At 45.3% G+C, this 16,147-nt stretch overlaps 1 protein-coding gene across 1 annotated transcript in view; it reads right to left on the reverse strand.

Moving 5' to 3' along the window:
• GALNT17 (polypeptide N-acetylgalactosaminyltransferase 17) overlaps positions 1 to 16,147 on the reverse strand; it is a 224,616-nt gene that overhangs the window by 6,817 nt on the left and 201,652 nt on the right. Inside the window, exons 7-9 of the mRNA XM_074845117.1 lie at positions 12,827 to 13,012; positions 9,303 to 9,440; positions 7,974 to 8,069 (exon numbers count right to left, since the gene is read on the reverse strand). Of these exons, the coding sequence (XP_074701218.1) occupies positions 7,974 to 8,069; positions 9,303 to 9,440; positions 12,827 to 13,012 (420 nt within the window). The remainder of the gene's footprint in view (positions 1 to 7,973; positions 8,070 to 9,302; positions 9,441 to 12,826; positions 13,013 to 16,147) is intronic.

Consider the following 16,147-nt stretch of genomic DNA (forward strand, 5'->3'; position numbering starts at 1 on the left):
AGTGAAGCACCGATCCTGCTGCCGTTCGGTTTTTCTTGAGCGATAAAAAGAAAGAAAACACAGAGCAGAGGCAGGCGCTCGAGATGGACCCACAGGCAGCGGTGGGGAGTGTAGCTGCAGCTTGGCCAGTGCTTTCTATCTATATCTGACCAGTTAGAGAAGAGATGGGAAGCACTTCTGACTCATCACCACGTAGTGCATTGACCAACATTTTGAAGAGCAGCTTCAGACAGTGCGCTCGCGTAAGACCTGAGCCTGCCTTAGAAGCTGAAGATGCCATATAAATGCTTTATAATATCAGTAAATTACATGTGCCACTGTTATTAAAACCTTCTGAATGGTTGCAGCAATTCACCAACTCAGCATTTCAAGCAAACTTGCCCGCTTCAATATGGTCAGCACAGCCCCAGACAATGATCTCTGGGAAAGGTGGTTGATGAGAAAAGTTGAGTGAACAAGATGTTCTAGCGAGAGGCTTCTGCAAGTGCTCACAGGGATATTCAGCACCGGTGAAAAATACCCACAGGATAACACCGCTCCTTGGCTCAGGGGAGCACAGAAGGGCCTGCCATGAGCAAGATTTCAATATGCTCCTTTGGGCACCACATTTGGAAGCCTCAGCAATGTAATTGTGTAAAACCTGCCCCCTTGCTCTGGAGTGTACCTGTGTCTGTGCTCTTCCCCTCTCCTCCTCATCCTCACAGCACAGCCAGGTAAGCTCTTCCCACAGGATCTAGGAAGGCCCTTCCTCCAAATGTTCTCCTGTTGGACAACAACAGTTTTCTCCTCTCAGATGTTTCCTAAGGATTGTCCCTCCCATTCTTCATTCTTTCACTGCTGCCCACCCCAAAAACATTGCCTAGGTCAGCAAGTGTCTGAACAAGGCTACTCCCTTGGAGATCCCATGCCTGCTTTGCAGTCACCAATGATTTCCTCATATGACCATCATGGTGCTGAAAGGTAATAGAAGTTTGTCTTTTTTCATAGAAAATTATTTCATTGATGAAAAAGGAGGTTTTGCCAAAGTGCAGTCCAGTCACAGGAAGTTAATGACAGCCCACGTCACTGTTAAGTCCAGTGATATTTCATCTAACAGAACTGTTTTCTTGGCTTTGTGGAAAGGCAAATCACTGAAGTCATCCAAGTTTAACTTCCACCCTCTTGCCCCTCAAAAATATGTGTCCTTTGAAGTATCTGTGCCTCGTCTCACTGCCTGCTAAGCAGGTTTGTCAGCCTCCAGGGAGCAGACCAAGGTGAAGGATATGGCCAATCCAGCAGGAAAAAGACAAACATGGAGGTACCAGCCTGAGGAAACGCCTGAAGGAATTACCTAGCCTGGCACAGGACAAGAAACAAAGGGAAAGACCAAGAGAAAGGACCAGAGAAAAACAGCTTAAAAATATTAACAAGCTAACCATTTAAAATTGGTTAATATTAATGAGGTCTTAAACCTCTTAATTGATGCAAGTGACCCAAAGCCACATCCCCAGAGAGAAACACTGATTCATACCCACAGTCTTACGAACACCCTTCCAGACAAAACTGCATCTTGCAAAGTCCCCCACCCAAAGGTGCCGCTCTGGGGGGGCTGCTCTGCCGTGGGGGGGCCCGCAGCCCCCGCTGACGCCAGGAGAGTGGAGGGACACATGGCCACACACGTGCCCGGTGCATCGCTCGGGCTGATCTCCCACCGGCAAGCTTGCACCACCGATACATCTTCTTTGATTATTGTTTCTGGCTGGCTGCATCTCAGGGATGGAAGAAAGTTAATTAGACGTCTTAACACCTGGGAAATAAAAGCCTTGATGACCTTCATTGACTCTATTGGAAAATAATTTAGGGTTGTTTAGCTTCCTTTCTGCACTGAGCAGATCATCAATTAGCAACCATAAGTAAAGTGTACAGTATTTTCTTTTTAACACCATTTAATCTGATGTGCTGTTTTGTCACCCTTGATGCTGCTGTGTCCTGGATGATCTCGGTATTGATGGTTTTGTCCTCAAGTTCTGATGCTTAAATGGGCAAAACATATTTTATCCTATAATTAAATGAAATGCTCTGCTGGGTGAACATTATCTTAAGTTTTATAGTATTATAGTGCTTTCTATCGCCCTAATGTATCACCATAGTTCTGTCACTCCAATGAGGTATTACTGTATTATTAGTGTAATACATCATTACAGCAAGGTGTTTTCATGATGTATCGCTTAAAAGATGAAGCCATCAGTAAGAAAAAAAATCCACGAGCAGGCTCAATATAATTACAGGATAAAAGGATACTTCATCATGAAATCTGACGATGATTTGACCTGGAAGTGAATGAAAGCAGGGAGAACAGAAAGCTAAGGGAAAGAAGAGAAAAAATAAAAATTTCCCCCTGTGATAAATGCTGTAACAGAGGGGCTGTGAGCAAAGATCTCATCTGCATTCAGCGTGAGGTACGGGATCCATCGCATCCACCCGCATCCATCCGAATGCGCTTAGCTTAAACCGACTGGCAGTCATGAGCAGAGAGAGCAGAAACTCAAGATACAATGCAGGCTGCCCTGCCTTGAGTGGGACACATCCCTCCCCACAGAGCAGGTCATTCCCCCTCTCTCTGTGCTGTGCTGCTCATCTACAGATACGCAGCAGCCACAGTGGACAGTAGCACGGTGTGGGGATGGACTTGGAAAGAGTGAGGACTTCCAAAAAAATCCCACCATGACCTGGCGTGGCAGGGAATGGGACCCACGACACTGCTGTCCTTGCGATGTTAAAATGTCACACCACAGCCTTGCTAGCTGCAGCTGAGGAACCTGTGCCTTAACTGTGAAATGCATTTAAATGAGTACGGCTGGGCCGCAGTGTCAGGGAGAGAAGTGGAGATTTTAGGAGACTACATGAACACTGAGCACAGGGAGCACTGGGTGTGCTTTCGGATGCTCAAAAGAAATTGCAAATCCTTGTGGTTTTTACATATATATATATAAAAACCAAGCGAGCTATTTGAACAAAGTGTTTACATTACTTATAATTATATTCCCAGTAATAAATTACAACATGCAGCCCATTAATTAAACAGTAGTAGCGAAAGTCCAATTTCTTTTGTGCGGCGCCTGTGCTTCTGCAAAAGGCTAATTTCAGAGCTTCTGCACTCACTGATAGCTACTTTTAAAAAGCATTTTCAATGAGTTAAACTAATTACACGTATCACGAAACAAAAGAACTGCCAAGAACCGGCTCTTAGCTGGAGAGGGAAGGGACAATGTGGAGGAGGAAGACCAGGAAGAAAACTCTGTGCTGAGCTTGCGCGACAGGCGAGCCGAAGGGAGCCAGCAGCACTGCAACGTTTGACTTCAGAACGTCAGGTAGGAAAAGAAAACATCATTAAGTTTAATCACAAAAACAGCTGAGGAAAAAATAAATAACGTGCTTGTAGTCATTCATCTTAAAACCCAGGGTTAGCAGACAATGTCAGGCTAATTCAGTTTCTCATACTATAATGCACTTAGAGGTTTAAGTTTCCATCCAGAAAGTCCAAAAGACAGTTTGTGCCATTTAAGAAAAAAAATGTGTGCATTTAAGCAACAGCTAGGTTATATTTAGCAGTGACTCGATCAGCCACAGCTGACTGATCTTTGTTTAAAGGCAAGGATAAACCAAACCGAGATTTGTCTCTACCCCGAACAACTCCCACAGCTGGTTCTTAGGCTCAGGTGGCTCCTGAAGTTCACAGTTCAGGCTCAGAGGAGCTTTGGGACTACTTAATCCTGGTGAGCATGGAAAGCCCAGGGTGACCATATTGTGAGAACAGGCTCTTTATGCATTCCTATCACTCGAACTACATTTTTTTTTAAACTGAAAATGAACGTCCTTGAGCATGCTGGACCCCAGATACTAAGGCTGCCACAGCTCCAGTGTCCTGTAGCTCTACATCTCCACTGGGCTCCATCTCAATCTTCAACTCATCCATACACCAGTGAGGCTCATTTTGCAGGTAGAGAATTAAAAGACATGTTTAAAGTTGTATTTGAGGTCTGTGATAAAACAGAGAACTGACATCCTGTCTTGCTAAGCCCTGATTAATGCTCCAGGTTTTCATCCAGATTTGATGAGCTAATCCTCAGGTTGCGACAAAAAAGTCAGACCTTGTCTCAGGAAAGCTACCAGGAATGGGATCACACATTCTCAAGACCCTAGGGAATGGCTACAAGATTTTGCTGTGAACTTTAATATGTTTCTCCCACCTGAAAAGCAGCAATTGGGGCACCTCCCTTCTTCGCAAAGACCTCATCCCATGTATGGGCTGCACGAGCACTGTGGAGGACGGATTAAAGAAAGTTCTGTTTTCAAGACTGGGTTACTTATCTCTGGTATTCACACAGGTATTCAATATGGGGGTATTCAACAGAAGACACCCAAATCCAAGATGGGCTACAACTCGCCATGGGCTAGAACACAGCTGGACCTAGCAAACTGGTCACAGCAGCCTCTGACCTGGAAAGCTCTGATGCTTGGACTGGAGATCTGCTCAATAAATAAATTACCACAAATAAGTTGGGAAACCTCACTGTCTGGTGGGGCACTCTTCTTCCTCTCCCCGCTCTCCTTTCTGATTCATGGGAGAAATTTTCACAGGCAGGGTTTTATTATGCAAATACCTGCAGGTACTTAATGGGATGGTCTTTATTTTATTTCAGAGTTTTGGTCTCAATGAATGCATCTGCAGTGATGAGCTTTCTTTTGAAACATTATGAGGGAACCAGAAGTTGCCCCTCTCCACACCTGCATGGAGATCCCAGTGACCCTGGAGCAGAGGTGCAGGGCAGGCTTACAGAGCTCCTCAGAGCAGAAATTCAACCACTGGCTTTGAGCATTTCTATGTAATTGATGCACTTCTGGGTGGAGATGAAGGTTTGATACAGTAACTTGCCTTTGATGGTACGGTGCTGTGTCACCTGTGGTGCTTTATCACAGCCGTTTGCTGCCGTGTGGTAATTTCAACAGGACTTTGGTGCTCACAACGCTTTAGACACGTGGTCCTGGCCCTACAGCAGTTCTCAGCCTAAACCCCGTGTCATCTGACAGCACTGGTTTGGGGTTGCGATATTAAAATAAGCTGTTGGAAGGCGTGGTCAATGCCAGAGTAATAAATATCAAGATGTCAAGACAGAAAATGGTGGAATGACAAGCCAGGGCTGTCTTACTGGCTAAGGGAAGAGCACAGCATCCAGAACACGTGCAGTGAGAGGGCAGGTCTTCCCTAAAACACACCAAGACAGGTCGTTGTCCTGCAAGTAAAAAGAAATCTCCACAAACACCTTAAACTTACTTAACTCAGCATCGTGGCACAGTTGGGATAGGATTGTCTCACCTAACCTCCCCCGAATCAGTGTTAAGCTTCCAGTGTAACATTCATCCTCTTGGCAACGGAGAGCGACAGGCAGGACCTACCCCACTGTGCCATGAGTGTCCTCCTGCGGCACACTTGCCTACTTTTGAGAGAAGCTGGATGATGGCTTCAGCATAGAAACCTGGCGTTCAGACAGCTTTTAGGTACGGTTTTGCCCCAATTTCTAACCAGACCAGTAGATGCTACTCCTTCAGCACAAATGTGGCCGATCCAGAGACGTTAACAGGGAAATATTTCTGAGTCTGGCAATGAGCATGGACTTTCCAACAAAGAGAAAAGAAAAGCAATGAGAAATAGCCTTGTCACAGAGGAGTTTATCCCTGTTTCCACCCAAGCACAGTGATGGTAGAGCCCATCATCTGCAACCTCCCTGCCATGGCTAAATTTCCAATATAGACAGCCACAGCATTTACATGGGAAATGCAAACAAAGCAGAACGTTGATCAAATCCTGATGATAAACACGCAGGGCCTCACTGGATAGAGCTAAACTGCCAGAAGAACAAGTGCTGCATCTCTGTGGCTTTAGGGAGGTCAGGCATGATTTTGATAATGAAAGAAAACCTAAAAATCACATCGTAATTCTTGAAAACCCCATGTGTCCTAAGATGGCCATTCTGCTTCCAGACCTAAAGGGAAACTCGTATTTTCTCCTTAAAGATTGTAGGGGAGAAGGACATTGTGCTAAGGGATTTGCATGATGAGATGATGACCACTAGGCACACAGAAATGAAATGAAAACACAAATTACAGTATTTAGGCAAACTACTGAAGTGAGGATAAGAGAAAAACAGAGGTGGGGAGGGGGGGTGGGGAAGTTAGTGGGGAACTGGGTAAATTATCCCTGGAGCTTAGTCCAGCTTAGAGTCTGCTGTTGGTTTAACAGATGCCAGCAGCGACAGAGCTGCTGTTGTACCCTGTTTTGTTCCAACTCTACTGCGATCGAACCAGCAGCATTCCCATGCTCCTTTCTTCTTAAAATATGGTAAGAGATAAAACTACAGAAGAGGCTGAATTAGTTCATCACCACTAACTTTCAGTATTTGACACATTCACTAATCCTCTAAAAGATATGAGATCTAGAGTGAATCTTGGAATGATGATTTTTAACCTAGAATAAGCTTAAAATTAGGATAAGAAGCTTTTGGTTTGCTCCAAAACTTCTGGAGAGGCAAAAGGAGTGCTAGAAAACTAATGCTATGGTAAATCCCAGCCAAGCTGAAATGGCTAATTATCATCCTGCTAAAAAGCACTGTTTGTTTTCTTTACCCAGTTGGTATGTTTTTACTCTGCTGGGTGAAAGAGAAAGGAAATGTCTTAAAATGCTCTGCTTGTGTACGCTCTGCTCTGTTCATTGGCTATTTGCTTTCAGCATTATTTACCCTTGTCTGGAAGATTTTTTTCAAATTATGCTTTTACTGGCAGCTCTGGCATGATTATGGTAATCCAGAAAATAGCTACTCTAGGAGTAGCTGGGAAAATGCACCCTTATATCTGAGGTGTTTTTAACAAGGAGCTGGGCCTTACACATTTGAGAAAGAAGCCAACACACATGTTGCACATCCATGCTCTGCCCTCTGTCCATCCAGCCTCTGCTGGGTACCACTGGCTCCTGACACAGAATCACAGAATCATCTCAGTTGGAAAAGCCCTTGAAGCTCCTCCAGTCCAACCATGAACCTCACCCTGACCGTTCCCAACTCCACCAGATCCCTCAGCGCTGGGTCAACCCAACTCTTCAACCGCTCCAGGGATGGGGACTCCCCCCCTGCCCTGGGCAGCCCATTCCAACGCCCAACAACCCCTTCTGGACAGAAATCCTTCCTAAGAGCCAGTCTGACCCTGACCTGGTGCAGCTTGAGGCCGTTCCCTCTTGTCCTGGCGCTGGTTCCTTGAGTCAAGAGACTCATCCCCCCTCTCTGCACCCTCCTTTCAGGTAGCTGTAGAGGGCCATGAGGTCTCCCCTCAGCCTCCTCTTCTCCAGACTAAACCCCCCCAGTTCCCTCAGCCGCTCCCCATCAGACCTGTGCTCCAGACCCTGCACCAGCTCCGTTGCCCTTCTCCGGACACGCTCGAGTCATTCAATGTCCCTTTTGTAGTGAGGGGCCCAAAACTGAACCCAGTGATCGAGGTGCGGCCTCACCAGTGCCGAGTCCAGGGGTAAGATCCCTTCCCTGTCCCTGCTGGCCACGCTAGTGCTGGTACAATCCAGGATGCCATTTGCCTTCTTGGCCACCTGGGCACACTGCTGGCTCCTGTTCAGCCGGCTGTCAATCAACACCCCCAGGTCCCTCTCTGACTGGCAGCTCTCCAGCCACTCCTCCCCAAGCCTGTAGCGCTGCTGGGGGTTGTTGTGACCCAAGTGCAGCACCCGGCATTTGGCCTTAGTGAAACCCCTCCAGTTGGCCTCAGCCCATCGCTCCAGCCTGGCCAGGTCTCTCTGCAGAGCCTCCCTACCCTCGAGCAGATCAACACTCTCACCCAACTTGGTGTCGTCTGCAAACTTACTGAGGGTGCACTCGATCCCCTCGTCTACATCATCAATAAAGACGCATGGTCCCAGCAGAGTAACTCCTCACCTGAGGTCCCCAGCCATGGCACGGGTACAATATCGCCGTATGGTTCTCCTGCGGGCCCTGGTCAAGGCAGACATCTTTCGCCTTGTTGTTTCGAAGCTGTAAGAAATAAAAAGTGCAGAGTTATATGGCCCTGTCTCTTAGGAGATAAGCAATAAACTGATGTGCAGCAATGTCTCTAGCCTCTCTTGCTATAGAAAGAATACACGGTGCTATATCACTAGGCATAATCAGGCAGAGAAAGGTTTAGTGCACCATATGTTTTCTTTAAATACAGGGCCTAATGATGACTGCTTTTATATAATAATCACCATTCAAAGGAGCCAACTTCCTTGAACACAGTTTTCTTTGTATTTGGTCATGTGTGGTGGTAACAAACATATTTTTAGACTGCCGTCAGCATGTTGCCAGGAGCCTGAAATCAATGCAGAATCGCTTGTATTTCATTGAAATCTCAAAGCGCTCAAAAAGGCAGGGGAAAAAAGTCCAGCTAGCACAAGGAGCCCCTTCAAATTGTCGCAGGGATGCAGGAGGAGACACAGAGATAGCAAACCAGCCATCAAGTACTGAAGGACACACTTTGGAGGGAGCATGGAAGTGCTGGGTTCATGCTACAAAGCCACCGGGTCTGTTAATGCAGAGATGTCCTCTCTCCAGTCTCCCCATGTAGGTCAACTCCAACAATGCCTTTGAAAAAAAACCCTACTTTTTGGGAGGTTTTAGCTTGAAGGCATTAAGTAATTTTGTTAATAAATCTTCCTTAAAATCAACACCCATCTGGGGTGCGTGGTCTGTGCTTCAAGAAGCCTTCTCAAACTGCCACTATTCCATGAGACCTATTGCAACAGAGTATTATTAGTTCCCATAAATGCCTGTTTTTATATTCCCAGTACAGTCTCAAAGCCAGCAGATATTAAGTCTCCTTACTTTGTCTTGTCCCTAAGCTGTTGTGACAACACACTGTATCCTCCAGAGACCTTGTAAGGAATTAGGCTGAGTTTAAGTCAAAGGGTTTTATAGGATGACTATGTATTAAAAATATACGTACAGGTGCTTAATCCATGGAGTAAATGGGCAATATAGATAATTTTCTGTCAATTCAGTAAATGAAGTATTAAAATATTTTACTGTATATGATCTCCAAAATCAGAAATAAATCCCAAAATAGGTTTTTAGAAGGAACTGTGAACAGATTTATACAAATTTATATAATTACACACAAATAGTAGGTTTTGATTCACATTCCTCTCCTTTGAGGCTATTTCTCATCAGAGACTCACCAGCTGGTAAATACTACCAGTCTGATCTAAGGGACTGCTCAGCCTTAATTACCTCGCCATAAGCAATGGTGTTGTTATATCTTCTCATTTCCGGATAAACATGGTCCAGATACCACTGGAAATTTTTACACTTCAAGCTCTTCCTTAACGCTTTTCTCTCGGAAACATCCCCAATGTCAATACCTGGATTCTGAAAAATAAAGACACAGCATGTCACTAAATGGTTACTCTTTAAAAAGATTAAAAATGAGCATATTTCACTGATGTTTGATATCACTTCCACACAGAGGCCACGCCAGGGAATTTTGGCATGTATGTCCAAGGCAGAAATCATCCCCACAGAGGTCAGAAGGAAGACTTGAGTTTCAGAGCCATAAGTGAGAAGGAGACATGTACTTCTCTCACAGGTCTTGGAGATGTCCTTGCAATAGCCATCAGACTGATGCTGGACACATGTTGGTCCTGGGATGTAATTTAGAAAAGAGAACCCAAATGAAGAAGAAAAGGCTTTGAAGGAAATACAAGAAGTTCAGTGTAACAGAGGTGAATTTTCCCAGTGATTGCCCTGGGCTTTGGATCCATCTGGGAAAGACAAATCTGTCAACAGGCACAATGAAAAAGTATTTTTAAAAGATCTCACCTCCCTTTTAGGTACTGATGTACAGACTTTCAGAAGAGTTTAACAGCGAATGTACATCAGGGTTTAAAAGATGGTCATGTGCTGAATCCTGGAAATGCAAAATCCCTGACTGTGCATTGAGCACCAAACCTGTTTCCCTTACACACCAAGGGTGTGTGACCCTATTAAGAGGCAACACAGAGGACAGTGCAGTTAAAAGGTATAAAATAAGGGGGGAAAAGAAAAGAAGAAAAAAGAGAAAGGTTTAAGATTCATATATAATAGAGACAGATAGCTGAGAATAAAGGAGAAGAATTACAGGAGAAGAGAAGTTGAGGCTGAACCTCAGAAAAACCTCTTCACAATTTGGACAATTACACGGTGAAATAGTCTCCCTGGAGACATAGAGGAACCCCACAGCTCGAGCCAATTTAAGAGCAGACAAAGCTACGATATCTGTCCCCAAAGGAATAATCTTACAGGAGCCGGGAGCAGGGGTTGAAGAGAGCTGCCCCCCTTTAACCTTTTATTCCATTACAGAATTTGGTGAACTAATGCAGCAGCCAGGTGAAGGAAACCAAAGGCACATTGCAGCCCCTTTTACTCCTTCCTACAGGTGTCTGGGTCTCTATTTTAGCTCCTGCTCTTGTCGTTTGCAGTGATCATTAAATACAGCTGGGAAAGCAATTTTCCATTACAATGCTTGTAATGATCTTCTAATGAATTATTCACTCTGCTTTAGAGAAGACACCATTTTAATGCACGACTGGTAGCTCATAGGTAAAAATAAAGATGATTCAGTGTAGACAGGTAGGACAGACTGAAATCTGAGTGGGTGAGATGGGACGCAGAGCAAAGCGGGACCGCAATCCAGTCAGCACCTGAAATACTCAGCACATGGGGTTTGGCTTGGTTTTGAATATAGTGGCATCACAAAATAATTCAGCATATATCTGTAAGCCCCTGCACAATACCACCTGTCAAACAAGGCTTCTCTAAAATTAAATCTTAATTTTACTGGTAAGACCTATACAAAAATCTCAAATTGTTTTTAGGGTAACCCAGATCTGTTTCCCCAGACCCACTCCCGGTGCCAATTTGTGTGTTGCCACTTTTTCTGAGTGGTACAGGACCTGTGGCTTCCCGATGAATTTTAATCCCTTTTTGCCATGCTCCAAAGCTGTTCCTGAGCAGGAGCATGGTGCCTCAGCTCTAAAAAGGAATCGGCCCGAGGATCGGGGCTGAACCCACAGTAATTCATGATCCCTGCCTATGGGTGTTTGGACCTTGCAACCTGTTTTTAAAAGACCTGAAATCACTCAGTCCTGCAGGCAACTTTCTGCGCCTCTGAACACTTGGAGCAGTGCCCGTCACAGCCAGTGCCCTCCTGCAGCTTGCTGGGTAAACAGCATTTCTTTCCATCTCTATTCATCTATTTCTCAGCAACTAACTAACCCAGGACTCCCCACCACCCCCAGGACAACAAACCGGCAGCAAATCGACCCTTCCCAGGTACCTGTTGTTCTCTAATGCAGTACAAAGCTGTGACTACCGTGGCTCCAAATGCCAGTAAATCTACCCAGATGTAACCTTTCCTCAGAAAGCAGCAGCAGCTCATGTTTTTACGTTTTAATGTTTTCCAAAATGCCCTGGAGCACAGCGCTGTCAGCTGGGGATGCTGCCGCAGCAGAATCAGGACCGCAGCAACTCTTTGCAGGGGTGTGATCCGCAAGGTATGAATATTTCATCTTCGTTTTTAGCACCAAAAGGGTGGCTGTAAATAACTGCTCACATGGGGTCTGGCCACTCATGGCAACGTTTTTTCCTCACACTTGAACAGAGCAGCCCAGCGCTCGCGCTTAAGTACGCTCTCAGTGAAGTGGGTGTCGGGGGGCTCTGCAAGGTACCCAGAATGCCCAAGCCACCCATATCCTGGAGAGCATCGCTGCCTCCCCCTCCCCACCACCTCTGCTTCTTCTTCTTCTGGCAGGGCCAGAGGCTGGAGATGGAGGGACTGGCCCAGCCGTGGGTGCTCCCAGCGTGCACCAGGCAGTGGTTCAGAGCTGGGAAGCAGAAGATGCTCTTGGGTTTCACATGATTAGACGCAACCTGCACGGCGACCGGAGCCCAAGCAGCAGCCTTGGACCTACATAAAGTCCTCCTGAAGCCTACAGAGCTTTACACAGAAGTGTAGGGCATCACCTAGAGAGGTCCTTGCGCAGGATGTGTCCCCTGGGCCTGGTCAGCTTGTCTTGCTGGTGGGTTTTCCAAAGATGCACCATGCTGCGACACGGCAGGATTTACATGAAAAATCCAACCATTTCTGTGCAGAAACCTAAGCTATTTAAAGAGTGTTTCTGGAGCACTTGTACACGGTGCTGCTGGGAGAGGATCTCCTTCTGTGAGCCACCAACTCCAATCCTTTACCTCTGAACACAGTTTCTAAGCGCTGATGGCCTCGACTCTCCCAATGCTGGGAAAGCAAACAGCCCAGGCACCTGGACCACACACCATCTGCAGTGAGCGCTGGGCCGCGACAGGATCTGAGAGCTGGGAAACCCGAGTTGGGCTGCATGTCACACAGCCCTGCCCGCGCCGCAGGAAAAAACCTCATGCACTAACAATGCTGATATTAATAATCTTCTGCCAACCGACTTTACAGACAAACTCCATCTGTGGAGCAGTGTCATGACATAAACTCATGCTGTGTAAACAATCGACAGGGAGATAAACACAATACAGGTTTAATTTTTAGAAATGAAAATAAAAAGGCTGATGTGAACAATAGGCAGGTTTTGCAGCACCTCCATCAAAGCCAAGGGAGCTCTGCTGACTTCCCTAGCTGGGGTTGCAACCCAGGGTATTTAAGGCTCTCTATCCAGAGGCACTAAATACTCCATAATTCAACATTTTAACCCAATAAAGTGAAGACTTAGGATAGGGTGCAATGGCTGTACCTCCAGCGGCAGGTTCCATGCGATGTAGACGTGCCATTTGTAGTCATCCATCCACACCTCGGCTACCCGCAGAGCATTGCGCTTGGTGTAAAAACCAATGTTGTTGTTGTAGGGCTTCTTCTTGCGCTCGATGTGAGCTACCCTGGAGCAGGGCAGCACCTCCATGCTGCCGCCACACAGCCACACCTGCAACGCAACCGCACAACACCGTCAACACTGGGCTCTGCCTGACGCAAAGGGTCCACGTTTACATTAAAGAGAAAGAAGTGCTAGGTTTTAAGGTTTCTATAATATCCCGGCAAGCACAGAACATCACATCATCTAGCTGACAAGTGGAAACCCGCGGCCAGGTCTGGTCTTTGCTCAACGGTGAGACACACAGGGAGAATTTAACCTGTGCCCAGAGCAAAACACATGTCAACTTTAGAGGAATCAGGTCTATATCCAGCACGTGGTATCAATGCATTATAGGATTGGGAGCTGAGTTTACAGTGATGTTGTTACTCAATAAAAAGGATTAGTGACTGGAATAGTTGAAACAATTGCAATATCTCCTCCTGCAGAAGGGATGACTCAGTGAAACATATGGCGGGGACAGATTTTTCCCACTTGAAAACATTTGTTCATTATTTTTCTTTCACATGCTGTTTAAAATTCCCTTAAATCACAGTTTACAAGTTAATAAAATCTTTTGAGATCTTCTTTTTGTCACACGGAAAGGGAATTCACAGAAGGACTTGCCATACCTGGGTTCTTACCTCCCTGTTTGTCTTCACCAATAAGTTATTTATCTTAAATTAAAGACATGTATCCAGGACACCAGGCACCAGGCAATCGTTACAAACACATATGCCAAACAGGCCTAATAATCCCAGTTTCGCCTATTTTGCAGTCTGCTCCGCATTATCATTTTGCACAGTTGTTATAACACCCATCGTTTCTGGGATCTCTTCCAGGCTCACCACCTTTTATCCCATCTGCGTTCCCTAAATTTTACCGACCCTGCTCAATCCGCTCTCCCGGCAGCACGAGGAGCCTCCTGGGTGGATCAGCTGCCCTTTTTCATCTCTAAGCGGTGGGTTTACCCACTCAACGTGAGGCACATGCACATCCCAAGCCCAGGTGACACGAGTAAGGGACCATATGGAAGGGAGAAGTCTTCCCTGGGGTAATCCTGCTACTCATGCTGTCCTCACTTGGAATGATGCAGAATATAGGAGCCCACTTCAGAAAATCAGAGCCCCATTTTATTAGCTGGTACATAAACACGTAGCAAAAAAATCCCATCTTACTCCTGTTCTGCCTTTTGACCCTTCTGAACACTTTTAAATACAATTTCATGCCTCCAGAGCGAATTCAGAGCTGATCTCTGAGACGAGGGACATGCCCATCCCTCCTATCGAGGCGCATCCACGCTTGCCTCTGGTCGGCAAAGTCCACAAGGTCTGCTTGAAATTCTGCAACAGGCCACATGCTGGCAAAGCAAATAAGAAGTGAACAAGGTAGTTCTAAAGAAAAAAATACGTTTTTTTAAAAGGAATATTCCCAAGGCAATAGTTTGACAGAAACTGCCTGCGTTTCTTGCCTGCTCAGTTCTTTAGTTTGTCAATGTCTTGGTGAAATAGGAGCATTGAGCTCTGCCCTTGGGTGTTCCCAAAGCTGCTGCGTTCAACCACAACACTGAATAAAACTGCCAGCCCTGGAAGATCCCCAGCACCACCTGTTTTTGTAGTTTTTGGGATTTGTTAGGTTTTGTCCTGATTTGAGATCAGAATAATTATTTTAAAAATGTAAAAACCGTGATGTAATTAAAATGTCATTTTCCAGCAAGCTTGCCTCTAGCAGTAAAGGTGCACTATCGTCTTTCCGTGTTTTACTTAAATGATTCACATGGCTTTATGCTAGACAGCTTTCCTAGATTTCTGCAATATCTGTACAAACTATCTTGAAATGCACACTTTGTAATAACCTGAGAGAAAAAGAGTGTTGGGCATTGTGCAAAGGGCAACGGTTATATGTGTATCCACAAGTCAGTTCCAGAGAGAGATCAATAAAAATTTAATTCAAAAAAGGCGCTTATTCAAAGAAAGACCATACTTCTATCTCCTAAATAAAGCCTAAATTGTCATTATAAATTTAAAAATCTAGCTGTTTTTACAAGGCATTTATAAACATTTCCACTGGTAACAACAGGAGCAAAGAGATCTATTACACGGGAAACAGCCAAGTTGCATCCAGCATCGCTGTCCTCAGTGTAGAGAGGAGTAAACCGTGGCCCCAGGAAGATGTTGCTTGTTCCCATGTGGCCTGGCAAGAACTTTCTGTTCCTGCTGCTATCTGAAAATGGACGTGAACAGGTGACAGGTGACAGCACAGGGGCTGCAATCCAGTGGACATCCTCCATGGCCATGAAGCATGAAGTGTACTTGCCCTACAAGCTCAGTGTGATGCTTTATCCTTGCAATGACCAAGACTGGGGAGTGGTGAACAGCCTGCAGAAAGGCCCCAGACTTTGTTCTCTTGGTGCCAACATGAGATGAACTGTGAGACACCACAACCAAAAGGGCTCAGCAGACCTCCCAGCGAGGCTGGAAGTCATCACCTCACTGATGCCCTGATGTCCCAACCTGCAGCAACTTCACCCCTGTGGCACTCAGACCCCGAGGGCAGACAGTTCTTTGGGAACCTTCATTTATGTCCTTATTGAGCAGACATTTGTCCCACCAAAGACCTTTAACAAATAGATTACCTTTCTGTTAAGCAGATTTTTCATGTTCATAGCAAATAAACCCACAACCCCTTAAGATACTCTATTTACTGCAACTAACAGCATTAACAGGACAATCAGTCCAGCATGTTGTTTCTGCTAATTCCTTGAAGAATTATCTCTTAGTAGATGGGTAATCAAGAGCCAGCACAACATTAAGACCAATCAGAAAAATGAGGTATTGTCAAATTAATTCATGTTTAGTCTATTTAACAAGGCAGAGTCTTTTATATTGCTTCCTACAAAGGATGAAATCATGATCACTTAATTTTATAAAATATGCATGGATGGCATGTAAAGGCATGTTTAAAGACTCAAGCTAGAGTATGTAACATAGCAGGTTAAATATGATGAGCAAATCTCAAGTTTCTCCCTTGTTTTCTGACATTCAAATTTCAACATGACTATCAGCTTGCCATTCATCCACCCGTAACGAGACGCAGAATTAAAAATAGAAGCATTCCCCTCCAGTGACTCAATAACTTCTCCATCAGTCTACACACAGGAGTAATCAAGCATACAGAAAGATGCTTGGATTTATAAATAACCAGTTA

The sequence above is a fragment of the Strix aluco genome, chromosome 19, assembly GCF_031877795.1.
Source record: "Strix aluco isolate bStrAlu1 chromosome 19, bStrAlu1.hap1, whole genome shotgun sequence".
NCBI lineage: Eukaryota > Metazoa > Chordata > Aves > Strigiformes > Strigidae > Strix > Strix aluco.